Source organism: Condylura cristata, unplaced genomic scaffold, assembly GCF_000260355.1.
Source record: "Condylura cristata isolate star-nosed mole 26May11 unplaced genomic scaffold, ConCri1.0 scaffold00004, whole genome shotgun sequence".
In the NCBI taxonomy this organism is placed as follows: Eukaryota; Metazoa; Chordata; class Mammalia; order Eulipotyphla; family Talpidae; genus Condylura; species Condylura cristata.
In genome coordinates, this window is record NW_004567105.1 from 58,590,163 (window position 1) to 58,604,902 (window position 14,740).

General features: G+C 50.2%; 1 protein-coding gene across 3 annotated transcripts in view; it reads right to left on the reverse strand.

Moving 5' to 3' along the window:
• Window positions 1–14,740, reverse strand: part of CACNA1D (calcium channel, voltage-dependent, L type, alpha 1D subunit) — a 272,080-nt gene that overhangs the window by 54,582 nt on the left and 202,758 nt on the right. For all 3 annotated transcript variants that reach the window (XM_004676057.2, XM_004676058.2, XM_004676059.2), the window contains 8 exons: window positions 13,810–13,939; window positions 10,485–10,544; window positions 7,655–7,761; window positions 6,120–6,207; window positions 5,377–5,484; window positions 5,227–5,279; window positions 3,787–3,933; window positions 1,930–2,131 (listed from right to left, as the gene is read on the reverse strand). In XM_004676057.2, the coding sequence (XP_004676114.1) occupies window positions 1,930–2,131; window positions 3,787–3,933; window positions 5,227–5,279; window positions 5,377–5,484; window positions 6,120–6,207; window positions 7,655–7,761; window positions 10,485–10,544; window positions 13,810–13,939 (895 nt within the window). The remainder of the gene's footprint in view (window positions 1–1,929; window positions 2,132–3,786; window positions 3,934–5,226; window positions 5,280–5,376; window positions 5,485–6,119; window positions 6,208–7,654; window positions 7,762–10,484; window positions 10,545–13,809; window positions 13,940–14,740) is intronic.

Below are 14,740 nucleotides of genomic sequence, written 5' to 3' on the forward strand. Positions count from 1 at the left end.
AAAAGCAATGAAGGGGTCCTGAGCACGTCCAGGGGAGAAGAGCACAGTTGTCTGATCTGAAGGAGCGATGCACACCTACCAGGAGGAATCAGGGAGGAGCGGGCCCACGGGCACCACTCTGAGTCACTGACAAAGGGACCCACCTTCACTGCCTCATCTGATCCTCACAGCAACCTCGGGGGTAAGCAGGATACCTGGCCTTAGTCCACTTTACTTATTAAAAAACCAAGTCCAGAGCATGGGACTTCCTTCCTGAGGCCCCAGAGAACACAAGCTGAAGAGGGCTATGAGGCTGGGACCAAGGTCACCCCAGCCCCTCTTCCATGACACTGGCTGCCTCTGTGGTTTTCCTGCATGTGGTCTCCTTCAAGAGAGGAAACCAAAGAAGAGAGGTGCAAAACTCCTCAAGAACCAGAAGGGCTAGGTTGACTTCTAAGACTCAAGACCCTTCACTGCCCCAGAGGGGCCCTCTCAGGACCTGTAAGCATCTCATGGTAAGCCTTTGAGGGTCAGGTTTGTCTCAGAAGCTCAAGACCTGGTCAGTAATGATTATCTAGCAAAACCCCAAACTATAATGCTGGCTGGATTGAACCCAGCTGGGACCTAGTCAGAGCACTGCCCTCACTCACTACAGAGCTGAGTTGGAAGCCCAGAGGGAGCCTCAGACCCAAGAGCCTGCAGTTCAATGTCGAGGTCCTGCTCCCAGGTTCTCTGCCAACCCCTGTGCTCTTGCTCTGACTCTGGCTTCCGACTTCAGACAGCTCCATGTTTCCGGGACAGGGTCCCACTGTGCCCTCACATGCTCACACAATGACTTCTACTAGTGCCTGTTCTGGGCCTCAGATAGTGACACAATTGCAGCTCTGGCACCGCCTGGGTATTTCCCTGACACTCTTGTTCCTTGGGAGAGTGTCTGTCACAGGTGGAAACTGCAGGCTTGAAAGGAACTCCGAACACCATCTTTCTGCAAACAAATCTCCTCCAGTGGTACAAGTGTAGCCTGGGCCAGATCTCCTCACCACGCCAGGGCCACTTCCCCCCAGGAAGCCCAGGCTGACAGATGATTCTTGCTCAGTGTGTCTTCATCAAAGAGATGAAACTGATAGAGAACCTAGGGGAAACACTCAGAATAGAATCTCAATCTCACAGAAAATCTTTTATAGCTGAGAGAAACCTCTAAAAGCAACTTCTTAATGGCCTCAATTTAGCGATAGGGAACAGTCACAGAGCAGGTGCAGGTAGAACAGGACCAGAACACAGGTCTCCAAGGTCCCTTGCCAGAAGCCTCTGCTCCTATCAGATTAGTTAAAACAAGGCACTAGATAACAAGAACGATGCTAGTGCAATCTCAGTCTTAAAATTTCAAGTGAGCAGGATTACAGGGTGTCACAGAGTGCTTCCTCCTAAGTCAACAGTTATCAGCCACACCTTGAGACGTTTTTGGTTGCTGCTAGTGGAATCTACTAGGGAGAGGACAGGGATGTGGCCAAGCACCCTACAAAGCACAACAAAGAATCCACTATAAACCGTCAACAACACTGAGGCCTAAGCTATCAGCATCTCCCTAAGCAGAGACTCTGGGGAGTCAGTAGGTGCTTTCTGGCCCCTAGCCACACCACCCTACAAGGTTCTGAGCTGTCACCAGTAGATCATAACCACAGAAGTCAGCCTAAACGTTCTTTGACTTCTTACCTACAGTTCTGGGGGTGGATTGCACAAATACAGTGCCTATTTTGTACCTGGGAGCCCAGCTTTCAATAGTAAAGGCTCGACATGGCTGAGAGTGTGCTCTGAACAGGACCCAAGTCTAGGGGTAGTCCAGCAGGTGGGCACCCTCTTCTGCACACAGGGAAAGGGGGGAGCAGTCAAAAGAGAGGTCACTGCTCTCTGCCTCAAGGGACAGAAGCCCAAACAGTGTGTGACTTTAACCTGATTTTTGTCCAGCTCACAGTTCTTATACTCTTTCTCTCCCTGCTCCTGAAATGTGACGATGACGAAGCCCACAAAGATGTTCATCATGAAGAACGCGACGATGATGATGTAGATGATGAAGAAGATGGAGATCTCCACGCGGTAGTTGTAGATAGGGCCAACATTCTCCCCATTCGAGTCGATGGCTTTATACAGCAACCTGCAGGGCAGAGGGACCACTTAAGCACTGCCGACACAATGTCCAAGCAGCCCGGTCTGCTGTTGAATGTGCTCATGGACACCCACTGTCAGACCTTGCACCCCAAGTCCCTTGGACACAAGCATCTCTAAGGCAACACCCTTAGCATTAGACCCAGTCAGCCCAGCACCTGGAGGAGGGAACATCTGGGACGGATTCATTGGTTCACTGTTTCAGGGACTGAAAAACAATTTTCACAATTACCCAAGAACAGTCCTTCCCATTTATGATCGTGGATGGGAAGAATGCCACATATAAGACACCAGCAGAACTGAAATCACACTGGTAAAGGCAAGCAAGAAAACAGGGTATTGCTAAAGAACTAAGAGGTTCCCCAAAATGAAACACGTACTCAAATTAAATACATGCCAAACACAACTCTCAACAGGAAGAAGAGAACTTCCTCTAACAACCCCAAGGTCAAGTTAGCCCCATTCTGACGCAAAAGCAACATTTCTGAGGCACCCACCCAATGGGGAATACTGTACTAGGCACTTTCACATCCATCTGGAGTGGTGCACATTGCTGTCATCCCCATTTTATGGAGGCACAGAGTGGGCTCTCAGCGCACCGGTCTCACTCCTAAGGGCAGAGCTGGGAGTTGGGTCAGCTCCTTTGCACCCCACATTCCAAGAATGTTCATTACCCCTCCCGCTGATTTGCTAAAGCAGTGTTCAAAATCTGAAAATGCAGCCAGTGCCTGTGTACAGTGAATGGTCTTACTCCACGCCTTGTCTGACCAGTTCCCCAAAGGCTAAGTCCCACCCAACCGTTCCGCTATTCCACAGGAACTCTTGTGGCCATCTGTGACTGTGACAGTCTAGGGTTTGCAGTAGTTCTGTGCATGGAAACAGGACACTTAAGATTCCATCCAGGTATGCAGTGCTGGTGGCAGGGTCTGGACGTAGGGTGGGACAGCAGAGTGACAAAGTACAATAGACTCTCCTCTCACCTTCTTCAAGCTTTCCTTTCTTACATTACCCATTAACATCTTAACATCCTAGCCTTCTTGAGGACCCTGTTCTGCAAGCCACACTGGCAAGATGTGGGCCTGGGGGGAGGAGGGATGTCTAGATAATTCTGTTTTCTCTGCAAGGCCTATCACAGCAAGTTGCATGGATCTGGCATTAATGCGCATTTTATGAATAAGTGCCTTGGGAGACATGGTATAATGGCACGGTATAACTGCCCCTGCCTGGCACATTAGTCCAAGAATGAATAGGTGAATGCATAAATGAAGGGTAGGAACACTGTCAACACCTAGCAACAGCGGGCTAGCAGCTTTACTGACATGGTAACCAACAGGAGCTGGTGCGACAAATGATTTCCCACCTCTAAGCAGAGGTGATCCCCAAGAGTCACTGAGATGAGCCCTCTGCTGGGATCACCCCTGCCTCACAGACACACAGTTCTGTCAACTGCCCACAAAGATTCCCCATTTCCTACTCAGACAGATGTACCCTGGGAGCCAAGAAGGGACTAGTAAATGGGCCAAAGCTGCAAACTCCTAGGAGAAGCCTGCGACTGCAGAGATGTGACCTCCAGGAGAAATGGCTCAGCCCTCAGGCATTCAGGCAGAAGCACCCCCATGCAAGATGTCCACCCTGTGTACTTACTCAGGCCAGCCCTCAAATGTGGAGACTGTAAAAAGGGCCATCATAGCCGAAAGAACATTGTCAAAGTTGAAATCACTGTTCTGCCAGATCCTCTCCCGGACCACAGGGTTCTCAACATCCCCATCCTTGTAGAGGATAAAAAGCCCCCTAGAGAGGAAAAGAGGCGTGGGTGGGGCCGGCTTGCCCTGGGGCCAGCATAGTAGCTCAGTCCCACCTCCTGGCACCATGGTGCTCAGTGGCTCCAGAGAGTAGCACCTTCTGTTTTCCCCTTCATCTCCCAGCACCGAATCTACTCTGCAGTTCAAATAACTGCCCAGGAACTGACTTAGTGATATTCTCCAGAGAGGCTAGGTAGACACCCAGCATATGTCTGAGAACTAGTGAGCAGTAAATATCGCTCATGCCCAACAGACTCAACTGTACACTGACAAATCCAAAGTTTGGCCATGGAGAATTCCATCTACCCACCCTGGAGAACAGGTGCAGGAGGTGTCTTCTTATCTGCATTTTCATTTGAATAAAATTCCTTCTCTTCATAATCTTCCCAATTTTCTTTCCAAAAGAATTCTATAACGTTTAGCAATATTTCTGAGGATTTTATTTCTGGAAAGAGTCTAGTGTCTTTATTTCACAGGTGAGAACTCAGACTTGAGGGGGAAGCCGGGGGGGGGGGGGCGGCGCTCCACACTGCTGTTGCGCTGCTCAGCTACGGGAAGCGTCCTCCAGCCTAGCGGAGGGTGCCTCTGGAGGGGCACAGCCACAGTGATTCTGCAAGGGGTGCTCTGACCGCACCCCCTGGCTTGAGCAGCCAGATCTCAGGGACACCTCGAAGGGATGGGGAACGTGGCCTTCTATGTGGCTGCAGAGCTGGAGGCAATGGCTCCTTGCTGGAATAACTGTTCTCCACTTTCCCTGCCTTTGCCTGTTCTTGAAATGGAAATGACCAAATTGTGGGTGACAAGGGCAAGAAATGCCTCCACATTAGAGGACAGTCTGGGAGACCTGTGTGAACATGGTGGGCAGCTCCTCAACAGGCAGTTGAGCTGAGTTCTGGTCTGGAGGAAATCAGCCGCGAGACTATAGGGGAGGCTTCTGGGGGCGGTCATTTAATAATTGTTACTCCGGCTTTTTAATTCCAGCATGGATTTGTAACAAACATCAAAAGCCATCCACGTATTCTTTTGGGGATGGTGAAGAGGCGGTACTTGCACAGCTGTGTGACTGTACTCAATGCCATGAGTTGTACAATCTAAAATGGCCATTTTTGGTTACATGTATTTCATCTCAACGAAAGCCAAACCAAGCCATGTCCCTTCTGTCAGGAGCTGAGCACTTGGGCTTCTTTCACTCCTGGCAAAACTTCTGAAGTGCTAGCCTCAGCACATCCTTGGCATTTTCCATTTATTCCCAGTTCCCCACTCTTCTGACCAGGATGCTCACCTGCATTCCTCAGGGTTACTTTTGGCTTCATCTGTGCAGCGATAGAACTTTCCCTGGAGGCAGAATGGATAGTCAAGTGCAGGCTCCCTGCTCAGTCCCCACGACCCTACCTGACTGCATGGGCTCTGTGCCCAAAGGCACACCCCATACCTTGAACAGCTGGACCCCAATACAGGCAAACATGAACTGGAGGAGGGTGGTGACAATCATGATGTTGCCGATTGTCCGGATGGCCACAAAGACACACTGGACGACGTGCTAGGGACACAGAGGATCAAGTCAGGGGCTTGCTGATTGATGATGTTTTAGGCACAGAGGGAGCTAAAACCAGTCAAGATTTTCCATAATGATGTGTATTGTTATATGATTTTCCAACCTGGAGGTGCTTTGTTTTCCAGGTAATTATTTGCAAGGAGTTGTCCCCAGCGCACTGTGGCCAGCTGGAGGAGAACCCTGAACACCGGCCCCTCACTGGGCTCCTCCAAAGCAGTGAGCTGGGTTAGACAGAAGGCCAGCGGGTGTAGTGTGGCCTGAGAAACAGGCCCTGCCCCAAAAGGGAATTAGGAAATACAAATGTTCTGGCCTTTTGTGGAGCCTGCATAAGAATAAACTTAAAGAGAAACCCAAAGCAACATGGTTGATGATATGAAAAGTAATAAATGAATAGTATTTACATACAGAAAATATCTTAAATGTATAAAAATAAAAAAAAAATAATTATTTCAGAAGTGTTATCAGCACTTGGCAGAGGCAGCTTAACTGAGTAGGCATTTCCTGCCCAAATGTGTGTCACACTTTAAAACCCATCAGGCCTCAGCCCTCAGTTTGGGCCCAGGAAAGTTAACAATTACAGCTGAAGCAAGTCCAGCTTGCTGGTGGGGCAGAACCCAAACCTTAAGTCCTTTGGCTCTGTTGATTGCCCTGAGCGGCCTCAGGACCCTGAGGACCCTCAGAATCTTCACCACAGAGATGGCACTGGATCTAAACGAAAGAACAGAGGGCAGCAACGTGAGCAGAATGCCCCACACTTGGGTAAGATACTCTTAAGTTGACTACACCGGGCCATCCCGTTAACACCGTTACACAACAGGCGGGAGGCCCCGCTCGAATCTGCCTCCACAACTCAGAGGACAGGGGGTCTCCTCCTCGGGGCCACACCACACAGCACCTCCCACTCCCAGCCCAGGTGCCGACAGATGCATAGCCAGCCTCTGCAGGGACGCCCTTTAGGGACCTGCTTTGTTCTTTTCACTTGCTGTAGACACCAGGTAAGCCTGCCTTTAGCTTTGTTGGTTTGGTTTTGGTTTCTCTGGTAGGTCTGGAGACCTATAGCAGGACTTCCCTTCTCTAGACTTTGCTGGGAGAGACGGGCATCTGCAGGCTTGCTGGGCAGCATGCCACAGTGGTCACGCAGCTAGGGACTGAACCCTGAGGCACCTGGGCAATCCATCAGATAGGCTGAGTCCCAAGGGAGTCCAGGTGAGCCGCGTGGAGGAGGAGCAGCCCCACCTAAGCAGCTCCTAGGAAGGCCCAGCAGGAGAGAGTGCAGCCCACTTAGCACCGCAGTGGCTGGGAGTGGCCAGCATTCACTCAGGAGGCAGTGGCAGGGCCCCCGTTGGAAAAGACAGGCAGATTTGGGAGTTGCCAAGGTATTAGTGAGAATGTCCTTCCAAGCTATGACAATACAGCTGCCTCCTCCCAGGAAGGGTGGCCAGTGAGGAGGGCTAACTAACTCAGAGAGCCATGTCAGGCAGGGGTCCCTGGTCTCCTGAGGGGGCCAGACCCTGTCCACCTACCTGTATGTGTACATGCTCTTCTATGGGGGGGTGGGTGCTACTGGTCAGAACCTGAGCAGAGGCGCTTGTAAATCAGCAGGAAAGCAAGGACTTCCCTGGACATTCCCAGTGGAGCCTCAACCCTGCCTGTGGCATAGCAGGCAGACTATACTGTCAGAAATCCCTACAGGTCATGGAAACAGCACAGCTCTGACTTGCAGTCTCAGTTCCTCCTAACTGAACATTTTAGAAACCAAAAGAAGGGGTCACATCAATGCTATATTCTGGAAACCAAGGGGAATCTTTGCTAGCCAAGCTGATAGGCCCCTCCTGTAGAGACGGGAACTGAGATCCCGGGAGAGAAGCCAGCAGGCCCTGGAACCTAGTAGAATCCTGGAGGAACTCCTAATAGAATCCTCCACACCAAGACTTTCTTCACCCTCTACTGCAAGTGAATGTCACAAGCGATAAGCCCAAACGAGCAGTGGGCATGAAAAGAAAAAAGGAAACACATGAAACCATGATTTGTCCAAGACAATCATGCTTCCCCAGATAAGTAAACATAAACATCAAAACACTGCTTGATCTGTATGAGATGTACTGAAATTCCTCACATAAGCCACAGGCACACTGACACATCCCAAGATACTTACTGGATCCCAAATGACACAAGAGACACCCCAACAACCAGCATGTCCAGCAAATTGAAGTAGTTCCTGCAGAAAGCCCCTTTGTGGAGGAAGGCTCCGAACGTGGTCATCTATAAACAGAGCCATGAGTGATGTATTGTTTTTTCTCTCCTGAGAGAAGAAACCCGGGCTCTTTACAAAATTTTCAGGCGAGTATGACTTAATTAACAAGTGTGCATTAAGAAGCCAGAAATGCAAGCCAGCGGGGCTGAGGGACCCAAGAATTTTTCCAGAAATGGAAAAAGGCCAGCTGATTTCTAGTTCATTCTAAAAGAAGAGATCAACTCGGACATTATTACATGATGACAAATTTCAAATATGAATGTGTCCCCGGAACGTCCTAGCGGAGGGTCAGTGTCCGCATGAGGATGCAGCACTGCGCAGACACCTGGGCTCCCCACCAGCGGCCCCGGGGCCAGCCTCACTCACTGCCTACACGCAGCTTGCAACCTCTCCCCAGGGCTTGTGCCCTGACTGTCCAGAGGCCCTGAGCAATATGGGTCTCAACTTGCTCCCCTGGTGCGGTGGCTCCAGCAGGTGCCGGGTGTGGCTAGGAGCCATGCTGGCTCCCACCTGAGCAGTCTCACTGCTCTCTGGTCTATGCTGTGTGTGCCAAGAGCCCACTGGGTGCTCCAGTGTGGGGTCAACTGGTCATGATGGGCAGAGTTTGGTGAGAATGTCCCCAGAGTGAGGGAAAAAAAAAAAAAAACAGAGGGCACATTGCTTTAAAAAATGTATGTGAGGGAGATACAGGTAAGTATATGGGAGAGTAGAGGCAGAGCTGGGAAATTACTACACTGGACCATAGACAATTGACAGTGTTTGACTGTTTTTCTTCTAGAAAAATGATAATTGCAAGAAGTTTCATCAAGTAACCAGACAGTCTTCCAAATCTTTTCAAGGTCACCAGGAACAATCATTTCAGAAGTTCCAAGTCTTGTCGTGTCCTTCCATTTTCTGAATCCTTAGTTTAGCTAACTGTCCACTCTAAAATGCTTTCAAAATGAAGTGACTTAGAAAATTTAAGGCAATGAGGAACATGCACAGAAATTAAAAGGCAACTATTGAGTTGCACAGAACATGCACAGAAATTAAAAGGCAACTATTGAGTTATTCTCCTTCTAAAGAACTGGTATCTCATCTGCCCCAAAGCCTGAGAGCAGTTATACTCATTCAAAGGCTTAAACACGTGGCGCCAGCAGCCCTTCCTCCCACCTGTCCTATGCAGGTGCTGGTCCTCGCCAACCGTCGCCCTCCGCAGCTCTCCCGCCGCCTGTCCCTTTAGCAAACCTGTCCTTCGGGGGGCAGCTCCTTCTGCCCACTAGTGTCTGTGCAAGTGTCCTTTACTCAGCTCTCCATTTTAATAATAAAACTGCCCTTTCAGATTTAAGTGGAATATTCTTCTATCTTCCCAAGAGGTGGACAAGCTGAAAAAAAAAGGCGGGGGGTGCAGCTAAGGATAAAAAGAGGCCTGGTGGGTGCACCAACCCCACTCCCTGCACCTCTGTACCTGCTTTGCTTACCATGGAGATGATGGCCAGGATCTGCTCCCTGACTCAGGGCATGGGTCTTCCAGAGAAAACTACCAGCTAAGCCCACTGGTTTAAAGGCTAGAAAATGCACTCAAAGTTTTAGAAAAATTTTAACAAAGATTTGAAGAGAGGTTGGTTGGTTGTTTGGTTGGCTAGTTTTGTGCTGTTTTCATTAGCAAAAAAAGAAAAAAGAAATCACCAAATGTCCCTTCTCTTAGCAATGTTAATTGAGGTTCCATTTTACAGGAGATTTTGTAAAGAGCACAAGTTCCACTTAGTCCAACAAAAATGCATTTTCTCCTGAAATGCACACACAAAAAACCCAAAGTCGTTTAAAGAAAACTGTTGTTAAAAGCCCCCGTTTCCAGCTTGTCCCCATTTAGAGTTGACCGCTGACAGTTTTCACAGGCTACGCTGTCCTGGCGCTACGAGGACCCAGCCACCTCGCAAGCTTGGCAGGGCCCTTGGCTCCTGTTGGTCTCCAGACCTCTACCTAGGAGGGGCTGAGCTCACCCCAAGGGGACCATCACAGGCAGTACGCAAAGCACACCAGCAAGGCAGCAGTTGGCTCATGCATGGGCAGTGCATTTAGGGCTTCCCGTCCAAAGGGCGCTCATTCTGCTTGTGTAAATGCAAGCCCATCCATTAAATCAGATAAAAATATCTTGACACAAATAGACCCAAATTATCTTGCAAATCCTGTTGCAAGAAAATAGTGTGTTACTATTTTAGGCCACTGAAACCGTAGTTCAGTCAGAGATACATTCCTCTCCCAGGGTAGTCTTTTTCTCTGACTTTGACCATGTGGAGGAAAGTTCACACTCAGCCATGTATCTGTTATCAACTGACCAATTTCAAAGGGTTAAAAAAAAAGAGCAAAATATAGATATTATTTCAATTCTCATTATGAAGCTCAAGTAGCTTCAGCATGCATCCAAAGATTAAAAAGAAACAGCAAAAGGTTGAATGGTTCATAGGAAAACTCTCGGTTTAAAAAAAAAAAAACAAAAAGTATAGCTTGACCACAGGAGGCAAAAAACCAAAAATTTTAAAAGCACACCACACGTCTCTGCCGTGTGCCCAGGAGCAGGCCCCTTCACACACAGCCCTGCGGCCTGTTACCTTCAAAATGATTTCAAATGCAAAAGTACCAGTGAAGACATAGTCTGCGTAACCTAGCATCTGCAAGGTAAACAAAGAGTTGCGACTATTACTGCTACAGCTGCTTTAGAGTATGTGAGGAGCAATGCAAAAGCCATTACCTTTAACAGGATTTCAACAGTAAAGATGGCTGTGAAAGCATAGTCAAAGTACCCCAGTATCTGCAAGGTACAACATGTGGAAGTGAGAAAAAGGCATCTGGACAAACCCCGACAGCCACACACCCCACATGCACTCAGAGGCCCTCCCCACAGGAGAAGCCTGCCGCTCTGGAGTAAACGCAGAGCTGCTCTGAAGCCCTTCCAGGGTCCAGCTGCAGCTCGTCGAATGACCAACAAAGGGCATTTGGGGACACTTACCTCCATACCCGCGCACACTGACTCCTGCACTTTTATGTCTTAGAGGGTTCATCTCTACAAATGTATTAGCAACCTTTTCCTTCAGAGCACTACAGCCACAAATTACCTGTGGCATCAGATCATTCACTTTACACACATTTTAGATTTTCAGCTGCACTGTTTGCTGAATGAAATGGACTGTCCTTCAGTTTGGTGGAAAGATGGAAACAAAGATGGAAGTGTCGTTGAATGGGACCAGACATCCACAGGTTCCTTGCGCCCCAGCCTGTGCAAGCAGGGAGTCAATACCTGCCCTCTGTGCCAGGCTGGCTATATTACACCCACCAGGAAGAATTTCCTATTTTTCACTGTGCTGAGCCCGCTCAGAGAACAGAAGGCGCTGGCCTTTCAAATGGCAGCTTAGGCTACTTTGTCAGCTCTGCTGAAATATCATCCACTCTCTGACCGAGTCCTACAACCCCTCCTGGGTCCCTGCTTCTCCTGAGAGCCAAGGGCATAAGAGAGGGGGACAGGTGGACCAGCACCAAGCAGTCTAACAAGTCCACTAAGGTGTCTCACAGGGCCCCCCACAAAGTGTCCACAAGAGGCATCTTAGCCGCTTGCCTTCCTGACAATGGTAGTCTGCAGTAAAAGAACTAAAGAGATTAGATCCAGAAAGGGTCATCCAAGCCAGCTCTTTTCATTTAATAGTGAGGAAGCTGGAGGAGGGTACAGGGCAGGGACTCGGGCCACAGAGCCAGTCTTGGGTGTTGCTGCCCAAGGGGCTCGGCCGGTGGGATGCAAGTCAAGGGGCTGTTTTAAGCGAGGGCTCCTGCCCAGGGCTCCTCTGCTGCTCTGTGACAGTGAGGTGAGGCCTCTGCTTCTGAGGTCAGTTCTCCCCGGCTGAACTTCTCTCTCCATAAAGTGTTCATGTTCCCAACTGCTTCCCTTTATGGATTCACCAGTTTTCCTAGAAGCGTTTCTGTGCATGTGTTGAGTTTGTGGCCATCCCTGCTGCTTCCTCCCTAAGTCCGTGGAGGTCACAGGATAGTCAATGTTGCCTGATCACCATGGATAGGTTGGTGCCAGGCTCAAAGCTCTCGGGCTGCAGGTCTTTCCTCACTCAGCCTCCATCCTTTCATTCACTGATCATGCCGAGTTTAAACAAAGCTGTGTGTGGTCTAAAGAAGTCACACAGGTGGAAGGTAGAATGGAGGTTGTCAGGGTAGGGTGAGGGGAGAGCTGTTGAGTGGGGAGATGCCCCCTTCTAGAGAGGTGCCACAGGACACAGCGCCTACCGGCTAGACTACTGCTTTGTTCGCACACAGACATCTGTTAAGAGGTAGTGCTCGTGATCAGTGTTCCTTCCACATGCTGGTATTTTAAAAGCAACACGCATATGCACATCTTAAAAAAGAACAACATTCCCAGAGGAAAGCAGCAGGGAAGTGAACTCAAGGAGACGTGATTATAACTCAAAAATAAGAACACGAGGCCCCCATGTAAATCTACTCGTCCTCAATCTGGGTTCTAGACTAACTCCTGACCTAGCCTTGTCTCACGGTGATATTGTCCCCCCCCACACAGCTCTTTCCCCAGCACCTCATTTCCATAAAGGAACTCAATGGCACAAGGCGGGGTCTTTGTTCAGTCCAGACCTTCTGGCGCACGCCCCGGAACCTCTAGCATAGGCCTAATCTGTGCATGCAGACTGGGACAGGCTCAGTGCCTTCATCTTTACCTCACCTCAGCATGTGCCTTTAGAAAAGTCTTTTTTACCTGCTATCGGGGCGCACTTTTATCAGTCGGATAGATTGGACTTGCCAAGCTTCAAACCCAGAGCACAGGACAGGGGAAGACAGAGCCTGAGATTTGGTTATCACAACCCATACCCCTGGCACTGATCTGGCCATTTGTCTTCAGCCTCAATTTCCTACAAACCTGATATGCAGGGGCCCCCCTGGTGGTGCAGCAGATTAAAGCACTGCACTAAGAAGCTAAAGTCACTTCAGCATGAGGTCGATCCCCGCCTGCCCCAGAGGTGACCACACGGCGCGGCAGACCTCTCCTGACCCGCCCGCTGCTCCCCTCAGCAGTGTACTTCATCGATCTGCCTGTTCTGCTCCCCACTCTGACTCTGGTGAATCCTCTCACTGCCCCTGCACCTCTGGCCTATACCCCAGCTCTATATGGATAAATAAATCTTAAAAACAAGCAAACGAAAACCTGATGTGCAGAAACAGGCAGCCCTCCCACGGCCGAGCCTCTCCCGGCCCAGCACACTTATCGGCCTCCCTCTCCTAGAAGCACTTCTTGGCACTTACCTGGAACTGTACTTCAACATCTACAGCCCCAATCTGCACGCACAGACCAGGCTGTCGGCAGACTGCAGGCTCTGAAGTTGTCTAACCTTTGCACTGTTCTCAGCGCTGAGTTAGCTGACCCGGTGGAAAGGGGCCGCTGAGTCAGGAACTACAGCCAATGTGTGGAAGGTGGTACCCTCTGGCACGACACTGCGGGCAGAAAGCTTCTCCCTACCTGCTTGCTCTGAAAAGCCCTCCTTTCCCACCAAAGTTGCATTCCCCCCTCACGACCACCTAACTTCCTTGCCTTCACTTCCCTGACTGTTTCTCCTCAGAACCAGAATCAACTAGTTTGGGAAATCTAAGTCACAGAAAATGTGATTGTGACAACCCTGATAAGAGTTCCTGGGTAGGTGATATAGCTGGTTTCAATTTTACTACTTCTCCCTGCCAGAGGCTTCCACCAGGGAGAAATCCCAAATTAGGTGTGGATGTGAGTGTGACTGGGGTGGGGAGGGGGTAAAAAGGACCACAGCAAGGGAGGAAGAAGAGAGGCAGGGCTCCTGCCCCTGTGAAAAATTAACTGAAGTTTAACATACACGACTAAATAAGGGTTTGTCCGGATAAAGTAAAACCTCTCTGCACTTGCAAAGCTGAAACATAAAATGCTTGCAAGGGAACCAGAGGCCCGTGCTAGACCTCTAGGGCCGGCCTGCTGGATGGCTCCTGTCTGGGCGGCCGCCACAGCCCCACCAAGCCGCGCCTCTCCCAGCCCAGGGGCTTACCGTGTTCCGGAAGGAGTGGCTGCGGATGGGGTCCTCGGCGGCCAGGGCAGCGCTGCTCAGCATGATGAAGACGAGGATGAGGTTGGTGAAGATGTGGTGGTTGATGAGTTTGTGGCAGCCCACGCGGATCCTGCAGGGGAGTCACTGCATGGACACTGTCCCAGCAGGGCCCGCGCAGACAGGCCTTCAGCACACAGGCCCCTCTTCAGTAATAGTCAGGCAGAGGACACCTGTCTGTTGTGTCACTCCTGCCCCCACCCAGCACACCTGAGACACCTGCCCACTAGGCCCTGAAAATTCCCACTTGACAGACCCTGCGGGCCTGCAGTGCCATGGGTATGTTCAGGGCTCCACAGAGACCACCCATGGAGCCTAGGCGGGGGGGTGGGGGGGTGGGGGGAGTCAAGAAGCTGAGACTTAAGCACCTGGAAGAACTTTTTCAAGGTAACATAACTAGAAGGGACCAGGAGACTTCCCATCTGGGTCACTGTGCCATGACATTCTCTGCTATGAAGTGAAGCTGCACTGCTCAGTTTCTATGCCTTGGACAGAGCCTGACACCTCACAGAGATCACAGCAACAGCTCACAAAGCACGACAGCAAGCTGCTCTCTACCAGAGCTCTATTCTATTAAAACTGACCTCAGGAAGCAGGCTTGGTGAAATCTCCTGTTTTGCGGAGATTTTCTCAGAAGTGCTAATTGTTCAGAGTTGACCACAATAATCACTCCTGAGAAAGTAAAGTGAAAGTCACCCCACTAGGCAGGCGAACAAGGTCACAATGCACTGGGTGGTATAGGCTTTTCAGGGAGTCCTGTAGCCCCAGGAAGCAGGATTGCACAGCCTGGGCTCAGCAGTCCTGGCACTGACCACAGTTCTGAGGCCACCAGAGCCTCTCCCACGGCCCACCCCACTCCCTCCCCCACCCCAAT